The sequence below is a fragment of the Scomber scombrus genome, chromosome 22, assembly GCF_963691925.1.
Source record: "Scomber scombrus chromosome 22, fScoSco1.1, whole genome shotgun sequence".
In the NCBI taxonomy this organism is placed as follows: domain Eukaryota; kingdom Metazoa; phylum Chordata; class Actinopteri; order Scombriformes; family Scombridae; genus Scomber; species Scomber scombrus.
Window position 1 is genome coordinate 4,239,989 of NC_084991.1, and position 17,599 is coordinate 4,257,587.

Below are 17,599 nucleotides of genomic sequence, written 5' to 3' on the forward strand. Positions count from 1 at the left end.
GACAGTGTTTCTTATGTGTAAGTGTTTGAGGAGTTCAGAATTCTGAGAGCTTAAAGAAAGAAACTGCTCTTTAGTCTGTTTGTCCTGCTTTTAATGGATCTGTACCGCCTCCTGGAGGGCAAGAGGTTGAACAGGCGCTGACCAGGCTGGCTCTGCAGAGGCACTGAGAGCTGGAGATGTCATCCACGGTGGGCAGAGGTCAGCTGATGAATTTCTGGGCTGTACTGATGATCCTCTGCAGAGCCTACGGTTAGGGTTAGGGGGCATACTGCATCACTGCTTCAGCCAGCATACCACACCATGATGGAGTACAATCAGTACACTCAATGGTGGAGCAGTAAAAGGCCATATGCAGCTTCTCCAGATTGCTCCTCCTAAGCAGTCTTAAGAAGTGGAGTCGCTGCTGGGACTTTTTAACCACCGCTGAGGTGTTGGCCATCCAGGAGAAGTCCTCTGTGATGTGTGCTCTGGGGAACTTGGAAGGAGAAACCTTTGTCGACACAGTCCCCGTTGATGTGGAGTGGGGCTGCATTCGTTGTGTTTCTCCTGAAGTCCTTCTTTTCTAACTTACAGACATTGACTCGCTTCTTCTTATAAATCTTTGGTTGTTGAATGACCCACCAAACAAACTCCTTCATCCATTGGGGAAAAAGATTAACTGCTCAGCTGCAGCACATTAAACAACATGTTAACACACCTGTAAATGCATTTCAGGCCTGATAGATGCTGGTGCACCACTGCTGACAACACACTGTCCACCCAAGATTTCTTGTTTCAGCAGTTTAGTCTTGGACACCTACAAGCACCTCAAGATACCAAATTTTTTTCCAGATACATTTTCCACCCACCTGCAGTATGACCCAATCAAAACTAATAAAATCCATAATACTGCCCATGATTTCTAGTTTCAGCAGTTTAGTCTGGTCTCCTACAGTGCAACACCGGCACTCCCAGCAGCTGTCAATCCAACGCAGACACCTACAAGCCCCTAAAGAAAGCTGATATTTTCCCAGATACCTTTTCCAGTCTGCATTATGACGCAATCAAAACGAACAAAACCAATAATACAAAATGTTTTGTGAGCTTTGTAATCCTTTATCTAAAGGTTTTCTTGTGTTAAGATCTGGCTTGACCACTGTTACAGTCAACAAACTATAAGATGTTATTCTTGTGGTTCATTTATTGTTGTCAAATGTCTTCCCTTCTTAACTTTGCACGCCATGACCTATGGTTGAAGCTTTATTTTTGCTTGTGTATGTGTATTTTAAAGCATTATGTCATCTAAATGCATTGACATTAAGAAGAATATTACCATTAGTTTAATCTGTTGTCTTCATAAAGAAACAGGAAATGTCTGAACGTTTTTTTGATGTACAGTGTTGGAATATCACGCCGCCTGATTAATGTCCTGAATGATTAATGATCTTTCTGTCGTACCATCGGCTTAATTTCTGGAATGTCTGAAATGAAAGCATTTTCTGTTTCTTTTCTGTCAGCTCCTCAGATTTACCACATGGCCGCTGTCCAAAGATCCGTTATAAATTGAAGTGAGCTTATTGTTGGAGTAGAATTGTACATGATGCTGCTAAATCTGTTGTCTTGACAGTCAACCAGACTGCTGTGATATAAAACTAAACTTGGCAGTAGAACACACAGAGTACATTGTCTGCCTCTTCCACACGTCTGTGGCTCCATATTTTTTCTGTTTTTCTTCTCACCTTCTGTTCACAGTAGACCCGCATGAAGAAATGCTGCCTTTTCTCTTTGACTCAAAATGTTGAGGACACAGTTGCTTTATTTGACTAAAGTTTATTGGAAGAGTCATTGAGACTTTATTGGAAGTGTAACCAGTGGGAGTTCAAGAAAATTGCTGTTTTTTCCCTCTGGGGTAGAGAAACCTCTGTGAAAGAATAGATGGCACACCAATAGATCACCAAGATATTTCCCCCTTATACATATTTAAATTAAGAATAAAATGATGGTAACCTGTCACAGTCCTATCTGGTCTCATTGTGTTTTCTGGGTTTTGGTTGTCTGTTCGCTTTGTGTGTCGCTCTGTGTTCCTGTCCTCCTCCCCAGCCTACTTTTCCCTCCGCACCTGCCCTGCCCTGCCCTGCTCCATTTGGGCTCAGCTCCCTGTCTGTTCTCCTGCTAAGTCACCTGTTTCCTATTGTTAGTTCTGTCTGTATTCAAGTCCAGTTTTTTGTGTGTTAGTTATAGTAAATAGCTGTGATTTATCTGCCTGCACTCCACAGTGACATAACCCTGGGAGGCAAAGCAGGGGGCAGCTAGGTGAGGTTAAAATGTCCATAACTCAAACACCAACAGATTATTAAAATAAATGCATGCAGCAAAATAGAGTCTTAGAGCAGGCTAGCATAACTGCTGTCTGAAAACACAAGAGTATACTCAACTGACAATATTACTACCTTCAATTTATTCAGTATCACACAAACCAATGTGAATTTCCCTTAAGACCATGTAACACCAGACTTTCTCTCTCTGGAAGTTGCTGCACAATAAACTCTTGACAGATGCAGATTTGTCACCTATATGCATCACAGCTGCGTGGTTAACACAACATCTGTCTCAACTTTTTCAGGGCTCAGGTGTTGTATAAAGGTGTAACATAATCAGAAATAGTCACAACCAAAGCAAGTCAACCAATGTTGTATGATAGGTGTCAGAGGAGGACATTTATGTTAATGCTACAGTCATTGGAGTTGTTAACTTTGCTACAAGATGCTGTAGAGATACAGTCTTGTGGTTTCTGAATCTCTGTTCCTATGGCATCAAAACATAGAAAAGCTTTTCTTTCTTCTGTTAATTCAACATTTGGTGATAAATGGGAAAATTGGCACAACTTTTTTTTCTATGCATTCCGGGTAAGGACTTCAATCCAGTCTACTTTCTAGGTTTTTTTGGAACCAATCTTCATATTTCCTGCACTGGGTATATGGCTGGGCAGGTGGTTCGTATAGAAACTAGAGATATGTACATAACAAAACCATTTTCTTTGCAGTGAGTATTTTTGACTCCTTCTGACAGCAGTACTGACATACTAGTCCTGATTTCCTCTAAACTCAAGGCCTGGACTCGACTCTGCTGATGGTGGGAAAAAGGTGAAGTGTGTCTATTCAGGTTATGTAATGACTGTAAAATGCCCTCCCTAAGCAATAGATTGAAGTAGTGAGGTGTGACATCACCCGTTGGTTTGCACTGGAGTCAGTTTGAAGCCATCTTTTCTGTTTTGGAGTTTAGAGTTTGTTTTAATTCAAGCAATAAAATGCTACATTTTAGCATCCACAGTGTTAAACAAACCTAGCATGGTTATATAGTCTTACTTTAAGGCTTCAGTATGCTTAAAACAAAGTGCTTGTTAGATCATTTATTAGATTTCTTGAAGAGAGATAATACTTCTCAGCAGGCTCTTTGTTTCAAGAATGGCCATTTAGGACAGGTACAACCCAGTCTCACGGATAGTTCATGAAATAGTCATGAAATGTCATCTATTAATTTGTGTCCATAGTCACGAATTTTCCTGATGCTGTATTTTTTTAAAATCACTTCATTTTCATTTTGAAGCTATAACCGCTACATTACTCAGTATATTATTTTTTATTTTGATTAGAATATTTTACCCTTGTTGTTGTTTATTTATTGGTCGCATGGGCAGACCTGACCTGTCTGACCTGACCTGACCTGACTTTATTTATAATCCATTGGCCAGAACACTTACCTAACACTGTTTTGTGGTTTTGTGTTGAGAAATGTAGAGGATTTCATTAAAATCAACAGTGAGGAAAAGTACCATATAATGTAGTCGCTTCTGCTAATTGTCCAAAACAAAAATATATTTATAAAATAGACAGCGAGGAAAATAGCTGGTCTGCCCACAGGACTGATTAAAATACAACAACCAGGATAAAATCTCATGATTAAATATTGAGTACTACGATAATGGTTTAAAAAAATTAATTCAATTCAATTAAAAACAATATATTGTCTGTGCTCCTGGTCCTGACTATTCTACAGGCACAAACTGTACTTCTAAAATACATTCAATCAATCAATCAATCTTGATATATATATATATAGCACAACAAAAGTCATCTTAAGGCACCTTACACATAGAGCAGGTCTAGACCGTACTCTAAATTTGAATTAAAGAGACCCATCATTCCCACATGAGCAAGCACTTGGCGACAGCGGCAAGGAAAAACTCCCCTTTAACAGGAAGAAACCTCAGGCAGAACCGGGCTCAAAGTGGGTGACCATCTGCCTCGACCGGTTGGGGTCATTAGTTGGGGAACTTGGGGAAAATTCTATTTCACGACTATTTCACAAACTACTGTAGACTGGGTTGGGTTCAAATACTGTCGGCTCCAGACAAGGCTGAATGTTAACTGTAAACTTCAAAATAGTTTGTTTTAAGCATACACAAACCTATAGCTCATCCAGGACTACTAGACCTACAGCCTCATAGACTATTGAGGCTCAGGCCAAACTTTCGCAGAACCACAACAGCTACATATCTTCCTCAACCAGGACAAGCCTCTGAGGAACTCTGAGGATAAGATAAATGATTTCTTTATTAGTCCCACATTGGGGAAATTTAAAACAACATTAACAACAATGTGGAAGCTCTCAACATTTTCAGGCTGAAGTGGAGCTTAGTAATTCATACCTGTTGTGGTTTGATCCAGCTCTGTGGTGGTGATTGTCTGGATCTCCTTGGTGGTGTCAGGAAGTGCAACATGTTTAGGATCCAGCATTAGGGTTTCAATACTGTACTCTGACGTGGTATTTCTATCACCCTGACAGTCCTGGGTACTGAACACACACAACACGGACATGAACACCATCATTTTGCATTTAAGATAAGAACGTATTGATCCACAGGGCTGTATATTCAGCCTCTGTACCACTTCAACACTTAGCAGCAGCAGGAAATAGCTACTGTACCTGCAATCAGCCCCAATGGCAGTCTCGGCCCTCATTATGTCAGGCCAGGCCTGACGGGTGCTGGGCTCATTGGCAACTGGTTGTAGAGTTTCACTGATATAGCTCTGGGTGATGAAGGGATGATTCAGGACTCCGGTGGGAGTGATCCTCTTATTGGCATCCACCTGAAAAATTGCTTTCAGGAGTTCAACAGCCTGCATCCATTCTTGAGCTTCTTCATCACTCACCATCTCCTTACTCAACTACATTTTAAAACATTGTGCAATTCCAACAACAGTCAAGTTATTCTGATTCATGAAAAGAGAATCAAAGAAAGATGTTTTCAACAACCTACTTAACAACTTACCATTTTCAGATCATCCAGAGAGCTGAAGGGGTACCTCTTCTTGCCAATAGAGATTTTATTAGAGTACTGGTCATATGTCTAGAAGAGGAAAACAACTAAAGATTATTCTTTCTGTAATAGGGTATCTATCTTATCTGTTATAATTTAAGACCTACAAATGTCGAATATGATTTTGCTAAAGTTAAATACGATACCGTCATCATCCACTGGTCACTAGAATTCTTGATGAAGAAGTCTTTTGTTTTTAGACCCGCATCAAGAAGATGGTCTGCTGGTTGGCCCAAGATCTCACAGATAGTCTTCATCTGGAGACAAAACACAGTGTCACATCAAAATATTCGATGTGTACGATACGAATCAGCCTCAGTCTTTCTTTACATTGGATGATTCAAGTATTGCTTACCTGACTATACTCGACGAACCAAGGGAAGATCAATGAACCAAACATCATCTGTCCCATCACCACACCGAGGGACCACAAGTCAATGGCTTCTGTGAAAGGGAGTCCCAGTATAATCTCTGGTGCCCTGAATATGAGGGGAAAATCATTACATTGAATGAAGAACATTGTCATCGTTTTGAGACTGTAAATACAACTTTTCACTCAGCAGAAATATTCAGTATCATCAATACAAGGTAATCACAATACATTAACATACTCTACTAGAACTCCCACTATGATAACCAGTGTCTCTGTTTATACTAGAAGTCCCACTATGATAACCAGTGTCTCTGTTTATACACCTTACCTGTAATAAGGTATTTGGTAATAACCGCCCACCACAGCTTCACGTGTATGGAACGCCAGGCCGAAGTCGATCAGCTTTACTCCTACAAGCTGCTTTTGATCCTTTGCCAGCATGATATTTTTTGGTTTAATATCTGAATGGATCACTCCGGCACTTCTTAATGCACTCAGTGCTGTGGCCAACTGCAGGTACAGGATAAGTTATAAAATCATTTCAGACTGTTTCAAAAAAGATAGATCTTCCAATCTGTGTATGTGATACTGCATTCATACCTCTTTGATGATGAATCTGATGTCCTTCAGAGGTAGGCGGTTCTCACTGTGCTCCGCCATGTATTGTGACAGGTTCACATCCAGCAATTCAAACACCAGACTCGTAGTGTTCTTGATCTGGTCCCAGTCATAGAACTTAACAATGTTGTTCTGGTCCAGATTCTTCTCCATGAGGTATTGTAATATGGAGGCCTGATGATTCATGATTCAAGTTTAGGTATCAGCAGTTTGTTAAAATAGAATTTTTCTCTTGTAACTTTGCACATGAAAATATACCTAAAATATAATAAAGTTAACCTACCTCTTGTGCGGCAGTGTAGGAATATCTTGAGATTTTTAGGGCCACAGCTTCACCGGTGTCGCTGCGTATGCATTTAGCTACTAGTCCATAGTCGCCCTTTCCCACAAAATCAACAAGTCGGTAGTTGATTGGGATTGTGAATACAGAATCGCTAGAGGATGAACTGCTGCTAGTGTCCTCCATAGTTGAATCAGTTTTGTTCTGAAAGTTGGAGGGAAAATGGGTGATAAGGCAACTGATAAATGGCATTTAGTAAGTAAGTTTCCTTAAAGCTAAGCCAACAGGAATGTGACTAACTATTCAATCTATAAGTTATACTTTTGCTTGACATCAACATATTATTCTTATACTGCACACTAGAGGGCATCAGTGCAACTTCAGTGTTACACGTCACCTTTTAAAATTAAGTGAATAAGAAATGATTTCCCTGTCCTCTGACTTGAGTAAAACATTAAACATGTAACAATAGGTCACTAATGATTCATGAAACACCATTTATAGAATTTACATTAAATCCCAACATCCACTTGCAACATGACTGGACTACAGAAACAAAAAGAAACAGATTTACCTGTTTAACTCGTTGAATTTTCAAGTTTGATCTTTGTAATTCCTTTTTTTTAACACTAGTTAACTGGTTATGTGGATCCACAGGTTGAGTGTTCTAACTCTGAACAGAGAATTGCCCAAATTCAGAATGTTCTGTATATGATGTCACAAAAGTGCATTATAACATTCTCAGTTACGTGACATCACATGATTTCTGCATTAGTGCCAGACGTATGTGTCATTTAAAAAAATACAACATTTTGGTGTGACTTCTAATGAGGTTAATGGGGCGGGTATTGCAAGTCCCACTATAACCCATCATATCTATGTTGTTTTACCTTCAACCATTTAAAAAAAATTTTTTTTTTAAATCACATCACATGATGTTTTTTATGTAAATGTGTGTGTTTGTCCAGGATACATCATGATACATGACCAAACAGGGCAGGTCCAATCTATTATCACTGACCAGACTGCAATCATAACCAGATCAATTTATTAATGGCTCTGATAATAACTGGCTGGACTCAATTAATATGGCCTGTCAGAGTTAGTTAAATATCCTTAAACATCCTTAAGCCAAACAAAAAACAATCAAACTGAGGAAATATACATCAACAAATATATCAAACATGAACTAGTTATCAATGATGCTGCTACACAGTGACATAATGACCATTACTTCTTTTATAGATTCCTTGGTTTAGCTGCAGTAAACATGGCTCCACTTGACAGACTAATGCTGTCTCATATTTCATACTGCTGTACTTACACCTAATATTTTGAGTGCATAAGTGTGTTCATACTGATAAGTATGGAATGTAGTGCACTGAAAGTACCCGGATGGTGCACTCAAAACGGTGAAAAGGTTGGCATCTTGGCAACGTAGTGGAAAGAGAGGCACCACTTTTCAAACTGGAAATAACTACAGTGAACGTCGCTGTGTTATACAAATGTAAATTATACATGTGTATTTTGCACAAGCACCACTATACCTTTGTCACATATTAAGCCATCAGTAGGTTCATTAGGTTAATTTAGCAGTCTGTAATGATTTGGTACCGCAAACGATAACACATATGCTAACGTAAGCTTGCTAACGGGCTAATCATTATTTTTGGTAAGTGTAAGTACAGTGTTAACATATTACTACACAGAAGTGTACTAACAGAAGCGTGTGATTTCAGACACATCCGCATTACATTAACCCACATAAAATGTACTGTAGGGTTCTAAGAATTGTGGAATAACAGTACAGATGTGACAGGTTGCTGTTTTGCTTCAACTTAACATATTTTTGTTCAATTTCTCAGGGTCCATTTTGCACCTGTTTCATTGATATATATTTTTTTAATAAACATGACTGTTTATGCACATAGTCCTATCTGCTGACCTGCTTCCTCTACAACTCTTTTATACTTTTCCAGTTCCAAACATCCTCTGCTCTTTTCATTTGGTGGTGGCACCAAAGAGAGTGAGAAACAGTTGGACAGCGAGAGAGAGAGAGAGGGTGCAGACAGAGTCATGAAGCTGAAACTCAGAAATAAAAAGGGCCAGATGGGCTATCTATCTGGAGATGTGTAGAAGGACTTAAACCTGCATGGTGTCAGATTTTTTTTTTTTTTAAATCTGCAGACTCCCACTTCATCCTACTCTGTGGTAAAAGTCAATCATTACATCTGCTCTTAAAATACCTTGCCCCAAAGGGAACGGTGACTACAGGCCTGTTGCATTGAACACCATACTTATGAAATATTTCAAAAGGATTGCAGTCTTTCTTTTCTTAAAGCCCAACTGAAATGAATTTCCTTTTTAGTCTACTACAGTACAGCTGCTCTGTAAATCACTTGTCCTGTGTTTTCCCTTTCAGGAAATAAAAATCAGAAAACTAAAAAGGATACATTTACTTATAAAAAAAAAAAAAATCATTTTATTTTCATAACTGATAATATATAAGCTTGAGCCCCCTCCTTTATGTTAATTATGGGAGCCTCCAAGAGCCCCTAACTCTACAATTCACCTTGCTTAAAACCTAAGGAGAAAGGCGCACACAAAAAATTAAAGTAGGCTGAGGGGCAATGGTATTTGTTTTGGATATTTTTTTTCTATCTCATTTACAACATACAATATTAAGGGCAGATAACAACAGTGGGAATAAACTGGATCAGCATAGTGTCTTTCTTAATGTCAGTCTACCCTTTGTTATATTTCCATTTTGAATGTGATTTGTTTGGAATGGTATTTGTTTTGGATAGTTTTTTAATCTAATTTACAACATTTCATATAAATAAATTGTTAAATACACTTGAAATAGTGTCTGGTGTTTTACGTTCATATTTTTATACTAAACATAAACATAATGGTAATCTGGAAATGATTAAGTCTAGCATAACTACACTGAATAACTTACATGATATACGTGCACATATACAAATCATAAAAGTTACATTTGGCTGAATTATAAAAGCAAGAAGTAGTAAGTAATGAAGAGCTGTTTGGGAGCCGAAGGAGTCGGCCCTTCTTGCTGAACTGAGCCAAATGATGTGACTCAATCGAAAGAGCCAGAATTCCCAACAGGTGTTCCTAATAAAGTGCTTGGTGTGTGTTTGTGTGTAAGTGTGTGTGTTTGCATACTTAAGTTAATATGCATGGGTGCATTTTTTTTCCTGTTTCTGGCAGCAAGTTTTTTGAGATATACACACAGTAGGCTACAAGCTCTATAGCATCTATATGTCTTGTCCTTTTTAATCCACTTTGCTCGTGGTGTCATAAACCTCTTATCTCTTATTTTGTGTGTATATAAACAAGAACAGATTTTAATTCATTAAGTGCTGCTGGCACTGAGGCATGTCTAGCAGCAGCCTCTCTCTCACTGATTAAATTAATGTTTCAGTATACTATGGAATGAATGGAAAACCTTACGCAAATCTTTTAATCAAATGCACTGTAATCAACCCCAACTGCTTATTAAAATACAGTCCTTCCAGAAAAACGTGATTATGCGATCGCATAATTCAACGCATAATCAGCCAAAGTCGGCATATTTATGCGGGGGCCGCATTTTTTTATAGACGCCGCACTTTCACCGCATAAATAAAAATGTTGCGTTTACTTCACACAAGAGCAGCCATTTTCCCCTGTTGCCATGGGAACGTTGTGAAGTGACGTAATTACGCGACGTGAACGTCATCGAAAAGCCCCAAATCCCGCAACAAAAATAATCGCAAATGACCGTGCAAAGCAGTTTCCCGGTGTATTACATGACAGTGGGGGCAAATTATTTTTGCACTCTGTGTTGCACCACAGGTTTTCATTTTCACAGTGGACTGTTGTAGTTTCATCCAGGAGTTGATGCAACTTTACAGTTGTAAGATTGCACTTTTTTGTTACCAGTGGGTTAAATCATACTAGTTTCAAAGACCTTACAGTTGTAAGTATATTAGTAGTATGTACATTTACGTTACAGTACTTATTTTAACAGAAGATGTCTGTTTTGTATAGCTACCTCTGTAAAACAGGAAGCACACATTTTATTTTTTAATATTTTATTTATTCATTTTTACAGAAGTTGTAGCATATTCCTTTTGTAAAGCTACAGAACTTGTTTGACTCATCAATGTTTTGTAAGTTTGAGTCATGTGTTTATTAAGGTCTGAAATAAAACAAGATGAGAACTTAAATATTCCCAGCACTTTCTGTGATGTAGTATGCTTGCTTATCATAGGAAGCAATTAGAAATGACTCTTTACATTAAGGTAGTAGCCTAGTGAGAACAGGGGAATCATTTTTTTTCTCTTTTTCATCAAACCGCAGTTTTTGCAATTTCCCAACATTTTTGCAATTTCATCGCATAAAATTGCATAAATATCCCGCATATTCCATCGCATTTTTTAAGAAAACGTGCCGCATAATCAAGGATTTTTGCCCGCAACAATCACAAAAAAACTCTGCATTTTGCTGGAAGGACTGAAAATAGTATGCTGTGTGTTGTATTACAGTCTATGAGTATAAATGGGGCTTGCATATTAAAAAATAAATAAATAAATAATCTAATTGTGATTATTTTGACTGATATTGCAATTGTGATATGATTTACGATATTAGAGGGAATGATAATATTTACATCATTATTCATATTCTCAATCAAAAACTTTTTAAATGATTATGGTGTTTTCTTAAGGCCTGGACGTCTCTGCAGCAGCACAATACTTCATTTAAAATATTATTTTGACACACATGAACAAATATTGCAGTAGGCCATATTGCGATATCGATACAATTTCGATTACTTGTTCAGCCTTCGGTATAACCACGTGGGTATAACAGAATCCACACTATTGGCTCCGCCCATTCAGCGTAACGTAGCAACGAGTACCTCTGTTCTCCTCTAATTGGTCGGTTTTTGGATTTCCGCCATATTCAAAAAATAGTCACGAGCCTGGGTTATTGTGGACAGATGTATTGTTATTTTTATTTAACCCTTTCATTAACACGTCATTAAAATACCCAGATTCTAAGACACTTCAGATGGGTGAAACCAGTGAAGTCGAAGCTCCCGTTTCGACCTCAGATAAACCAAAAAGACAACCGAGCACCAGAAACTTGAAGAGGAAGGATTCAGCAGATGAAGAAGAGTCTTCCTCCCTTGAGAATAACAGCAGTAGTAGTTTACGACGGTGAGTCCCTCTTCTCTGTTCCGACCATGAACACAACATAGCAAACACTTACACAAGCCAAACCAGTCTAAGTTAGGCTATTTATCTGGTGTTACGACGAAGTCTGTTCCCCCCTCAAATAATGCCCCCCTCCTGTTAAAACGGTGTTTCTCATAACACCACAGCCTCGGTTAGGTTACAGTTAGCTGGTTGGGGTTAAGGTTAAGCACCTCAGAAGACGACTGGTTGTGGTTATGGAGAAGGGGGGACACATATTCACGGGGGAACAGACTTCGACATAACACCGGGACGCTATGTGACGTTATTGCCCAGCTGTGCTAAGCTAAACAAGAAGCTACACAGCGGTGTAATGTCTGTAAACGAAGGGTTTAACACGTATAAACAGCAATAGAGTTAATGATAATAATAATGATAATGCCAAACAAACCACTAAATATTTAAATCCCATGCAATGTATTTTAACATCGTTAATGTCCTGAAAATATCTTCAATTGCGTCAAAACGCCACAAGATGGCGGCAAAGCTCCATAGTTTGCACACATCTGCCATAAACGAGCATGTCTGCCACATAAAGCTGCACTCTCTTTTTTTATTATGTTGGGTTTCCTCTTGCTTTATCTCTATATTTCTATCAGTCATTTTAAATTTAATGTGAGTATTGCTAGTTGGTGCACAGAGGCCTGTTTCAGACTCAATACATCACTCACTCACTCACAGAGATAAAAAGTACAACAAGAGTGTATTTACTTTACCTTACTATTTAAATATCAGGATGTGTATAACTCAGATTTTTTATGTGTATGAGGGTATATTCTGTATGTAAATCTCAGGAACATTCACATTCACAAAGATCCAGTTTACTGTATATAGTATTTTTTATTTATTTGATCCTATTTTGATTTATTTATTGTTGATTCTATTTTTAGTAAATTTTCACCCATACGCTGCTACTTTTTCCCACTGTACTGCTGTGTCAATTTGAATTCCTCTAAATGGGGATCATTAAAAATACATCTTATCTTATCTTCTCTTATCTCCTTCAAGATAAGTCCTTTCTCCAGATTTATGGGGATTCCACATTTTCCTCTGCAAAAACTATATTTCTTGCTATATGTTGTGACAGTAGCTGTAGGGTTATGATCTTGTATGGTTCAGATACACTCATATGTGTTTATCCTGTCCTTATTAGCTAATAACAACATGCCTTAGCATAAATTGGTGGTTGATAAAGGCTTCATTTGAATGAGAAAGTGTGTACAAACTGTTGACTGGTACTGTTTGTTATCAGTGTATATATATATATATATATTATATAATCATATTAGCTTGAGCTGTGTTTGACAAATGTAGTGAGAAACATAAACTGTTAGTAAGTAAATATCCTAAAAAAAAAGATTGATCACAACGAAGCCAGCTGTAAACTAAGCCAAATATCACCTGTGAGATTAATATTTGACTAGTGCCACAACTAATCATTCATTTTATTACTGATTAATCTGCTGATCATTGTTTAGTCATCAGAATGTCAGATAACGGAGAGAAATCGGATCGCTGTTTCTCACAGTCCTCAAATATCTTGTTTTCCCCTCCGTCCATCCACAACCCAAAGATAGTCAGTTTACTGTCACGGATGACTCATGAAACCAGAAAAATGTTCACATATGAGAAGCTGGAATGACAGAATTTCCTTAGAAAATGACTCAAAACAATTATATAATTGTCAGATCTCATTAGATTAGCAGGAAATCCTCACATTTGAGAAGCTGAAATCAGACAATGTTAGTCCAACTGATACAATATTGGTTTTTGAAAGGTTATTTCCAAAAGAAAGTTGTCATAATAGTAAATCTAGTGTCCTGACTGTTTCCTCTATGTATAACTTGAATGAGCAGTCAGTGGAATGCTTTACATACACTGTTATTCTGCATCCAGGCAACACAAACGCCTGTCATCGTCTCTCCGGGTCATCTCTTTAATTCATTGACCATAAATGTGACCGGTACCTAATTAGTGTCCCGCAGTTCATTTATATCACCACAATATGATTTCAGTTCTCAGACTGGCGGCTAACATTATAGCAATCAGTATGTTTTGGGATGTTATACCCCTCGGGAGCGTTTATGTTGGACTCTTTTTGAAAGGCTTTCCATGCTGTGTGCCAAAGTGCCCCTCAGCCCTGCCCGGTGCCGCGGCCCGGCTCTGCAGACAAACATGGAAAAACATCACCCAAAAATCTGACCCCCGTAACGAGGTTTACGGAAAAAAAAACATCAAAGTTGTGTGAGAGAAAAATAAGGCTCCATTTCCCGAATGAGACTGGCATTAAATAGCAGCCTGGCAGTGGATTACTTTTTTTTTTTTTTTTTTTTTTTTACTTTTCAGCATTCTGTTTGCCAAGCTCATGCACAAATGTTGGTAGAGTTGGTAGAAAGACGACGAACTCAGCCTTGTAAGGTCGTCGTCCGTGTAGCGGTTAAAGTTAGCATCACGTTGATCAGGCGGGTGCCGGCGTTGTTAAATGTTATAAGGGGGGGGGGGGGGGGGGGGGGCGGTCTGCATCTTGTTAACACGCAAAGCCTTTTTCAATCAAATCCCCTTCATATAACACTTCATATAACAATAGCATGCACGTGCAGCCTGTTAGTGCTAACCTCGAAGACCTCAATAACTGCTGCTTTACCTGCCAGCATCATTATAATGTGGTGAGTGAGTGCTGTGCGGTGTTTGCGTCCAGAAAAAACATAGGAGGCGTGCACAAGCGTGGTCGGCGCGGGAACCAGTTGAGTTTCAGCATTACCCAGCTTTAACAAACAAAGGCAGGGCAAACCCGGGATGCTGATCCACTGACTCATGAGCCATGCTTCCCTCCACACATAGCAGCAGGTAGTAGAAAGGACCTTTGTCCCCTGATGGGTGGCAGTGACAACATGTGTGGTGATACAAGTCACGTATCCGTGAAAAAAGCTACACACAAAGAGACTACTGGCTTTTAAAACGGCTCATCGTACAATAAACATGACATTGGGTGTAGCCAATGAGTAATCACCTATAGAATACTTTACCAAGACATGCTTCATAGTGATATCTAATAATAACTTTATTTGTACGGCAGCTTTCATACAAGAAAAGCAGCTCAAATGATTTACAACCCAAAAAATACATATACCAAGTGCTTCACATTAAAAGGGCCTAAAACAGGGATGTCAACCACAAACAGCCTAAATTGATCTCAAGTGGGCCAGACCAGTAATACCATTGCATAATAACATACAAATAATATATATTATAACTTAACTATAACAAACCATCTATGTAGAAAACAGATGAACAGCCTGAGATGCCTTAAGAAAAATGAAGTGCAATTTCAACATTACATCTCAGTCTTTTACAGATTATTTTGCCCAGAAGCTGCTGATTGACAAACATTTTTCACAATGTTCAATATATGAATGGTTTAAGAACACAATATGTATTTGTTGTTTTTTTCAGAGAATTGTATTCTGGTCTGGGTGGTAAAAAAAACCCCTCTGAATCAGCATTTTACATGAAGTAGGCAAAGTTATTGAGTGGGCTAGATTGGACCCTTTGATGGGTCGGTTCTGTATGTTTGACACCCCTGGCCTAAAATTAGCATGGAGCAATGTTAAAAAGAAGCAAAGGAAAAGAAACATTCATGTTATATAAGATGGAAAATAAAAATAGTAGTAATTTAAGAATAGTAAAAATAGCACATAGTAAAAGTAGCTAAAAAATAAAATAAATACAACATATAAAATCAAGTAAAATACAACATTTTAAAGTAGTTCAGTAGTGCATCAGTGTGAAGATGACGTAAGTCTTTAGCCTTCTTTTAGAAAGTGTTTTTCCGTTCAGTACATTGCACACAAAACCGGTAATAAAACCAACCAGATGTACTTGGCCATCACTGAGAGCTCCAATTGACGAATTTACATTTCACATATTAACTTGTTGCTCATCTGTCGTACAAAGTGTAAACAGGGATTTGGTTTCTCTCTCAAAGACACTTTAAAAAAAAGAATCCATAACTGTTGACGTACACTCTTTGACTGCCTTTAAAGGACTGAACCTGCAGCCTCATGAGATGATCTCATCAACAGTTGAACCACTGTTGGACCTTATTAGTCTTTTATCTTTCACGCAAAATAACATAAACCTGAACGGCATCATTCAAAATCAGCCAAACAGACATAAAGTAGGGGAGAAAAGGCTGAATACAAACAGCTGCAGGGTTTAACTAAGAGGAAAAGAACTTCTTTGTTGTGTGATGTTGATTGAAAATGTAATATTAGTGCTCAGGATAAAAGTAAATCATTATCTATCATCTATTATTTGTTCTTACATGAAACAGTATTTTGTGTCACATGGCTGCGTCAGTTATTTCACCAAGTAGCTAACAAGCTGAAGTCATTGGTTAAATAATTACCAATAAAAGTCAATTGACAGAAATTAGCTTCTAAAATTTGAGGATTTGCTGTTTTTCGGTTGTTTCTGTTTTTTGTTTCTTTTTGTCTCTTGTTTAACTACACAAGAAACGTGAAGAATGAAGATTTAAAGACATTTTTGTCACATTTCATAAATTACACAATTCCTCCGAAAATTAAGAACGTTTTCCGTTAACTGTTAGCTGCAGCCCTATTGATTTCAATGTGACATGTGTTAAAGGTGCAGTGTGTAGAATTGAGTGACATCCAGCAGACTTGGCAGACGAGGAAAATCATATTTAGAATGAGTGAATAATCACATCAGAATAAGAAGAATATTTTTCGTAGCCACCATTTGTTTCTACTACACGTTTGGAGGGGGACAGGATGTTCAATTCGTTGCAATCTAAATCCTCACCACTAGATGCCACTAAATGCTACACACAGCACCTTTAACAAATATTGTGTTTCAGTTAAACTGCACACCAACACAAAACAGTGTAAACTTAAAGTCTGTGTTCAGACTGATGCTATCACTTCATTAAGTCAAGTCAATTGTGTTTATATCGGACAAAATTATAAATTTTCCTCAAGATGCAAAATAATTTGACAGATAGGGCTCAGCTACCTACCAGGTCAAGGCGAAGTTTGGCGTGGGACCTCTTCAAACTAAAAATGACGGAGTTCATTGTAAATCCTGTACCTTGGCCAGGCTACCCAGGATAGCGCGACAATGCCTCTGCATCCCGGCTACTTCGGTCCCGTCAGAGCGTGTCAGCTGCTGGACTGACTGTCACCAGACTGCCCTCACTGATCCCTGAGCATGCTAAAATGCTAACATGCTAATCAACAAGAATCAGTAGGCTGGAGTTAGTTTACTTTGTTAGCAGTGGACAGTCACCACTGTAGCCTTTAGGTGAGTCACTCTTGTTGCTTTATGAGGCTCTAGTTAAATAAGCAGAATTGTGAAGTAACACTATCTCTGTCACAGACTCTCCCTCTTTCTCTCTCGGCTCGGCTGGGTGCATTTTGGAGTCCTTTAACGTTATATTTTCGCAAAAACTCTCAGTCCGATATAATATTCTATTTTTTGATTAAGTTGTTATTAGATTTGATTGTTTTTTTGGAAGTGTTTCTAAAATAGGCTCAATCATGTTTAAGAGCGCTGTATTGATTGATATGTGAAGAGGTTTGGCTCGGAGCTTCGGACTCAGCTGCTTTTACAAGCGTCCCGTATCATGGCATTTTTAAGATAAAAAATAATGATTAATCGATAATTGATCATTAATTTTCCCGATG

The 17,599-nt window shown here is 38.3% G+C and overlaps 1 protein-coding gene across 1 annotated transcript; it reads right to left on the bottom strand.

Moving 5' to 3' along the window:
- Window positions 1-4,487: 4,487 nt before the first annotated feature.
- On the bottom strand, window positions 4,488-17,045 carry LOC134004804 (homeodomain-interacting protein kinase 1-like). Its single transcript, XM_062444198.1, has 10 exons — window positions 17,004-17,045; window positions 6,634-6,834; window positions 6,333-6,524; window positions 6,061-6,242; window positions 5,715-5,838; window positions 5,506-5,616; window positions 5,312-5,389; window positions 4,966-5,207; window positions 4,688-4,833; window positions 4,488-4,567 (listed from the first exon to the last, which is right to left on the bottom strand). Exons 1-10 carry the CDS (start codon window positions 17,043-17,045, stop codon window positions 4,488-4,490), a joined length of 1,398 nt encoding a protein of 465 aa, XP_062300182.1.
- Between the last annotated feature and the right edge of the window lie 554 nt (window positions 17,046-17,599).

Excerpts from the sequence above, each read along its gene's own strand:
- LOC134004804 (XM_062444198.1), bottom strand. The coding sequence starts at position 17,045 with ATGCAGAGGCATTGTCGCGCTATCCTGGGTAGCCTGGCCAAG. Across the intron at positions 6,835-17,003 it reads TCCTGGGTAGCCTGGCCAAG|AACAAAACTGATTCAACTAT; the intron begins GTACAGGATTTA and ends TCCAACTTTCAG. Across the intron at positions 5,839-6,060 it reads TACCAAATACCTTATTACAG|GGCACCAGAGATTATACTGG; the intron begins GTAAGGTGTATA and ends CCTCATATTCAG.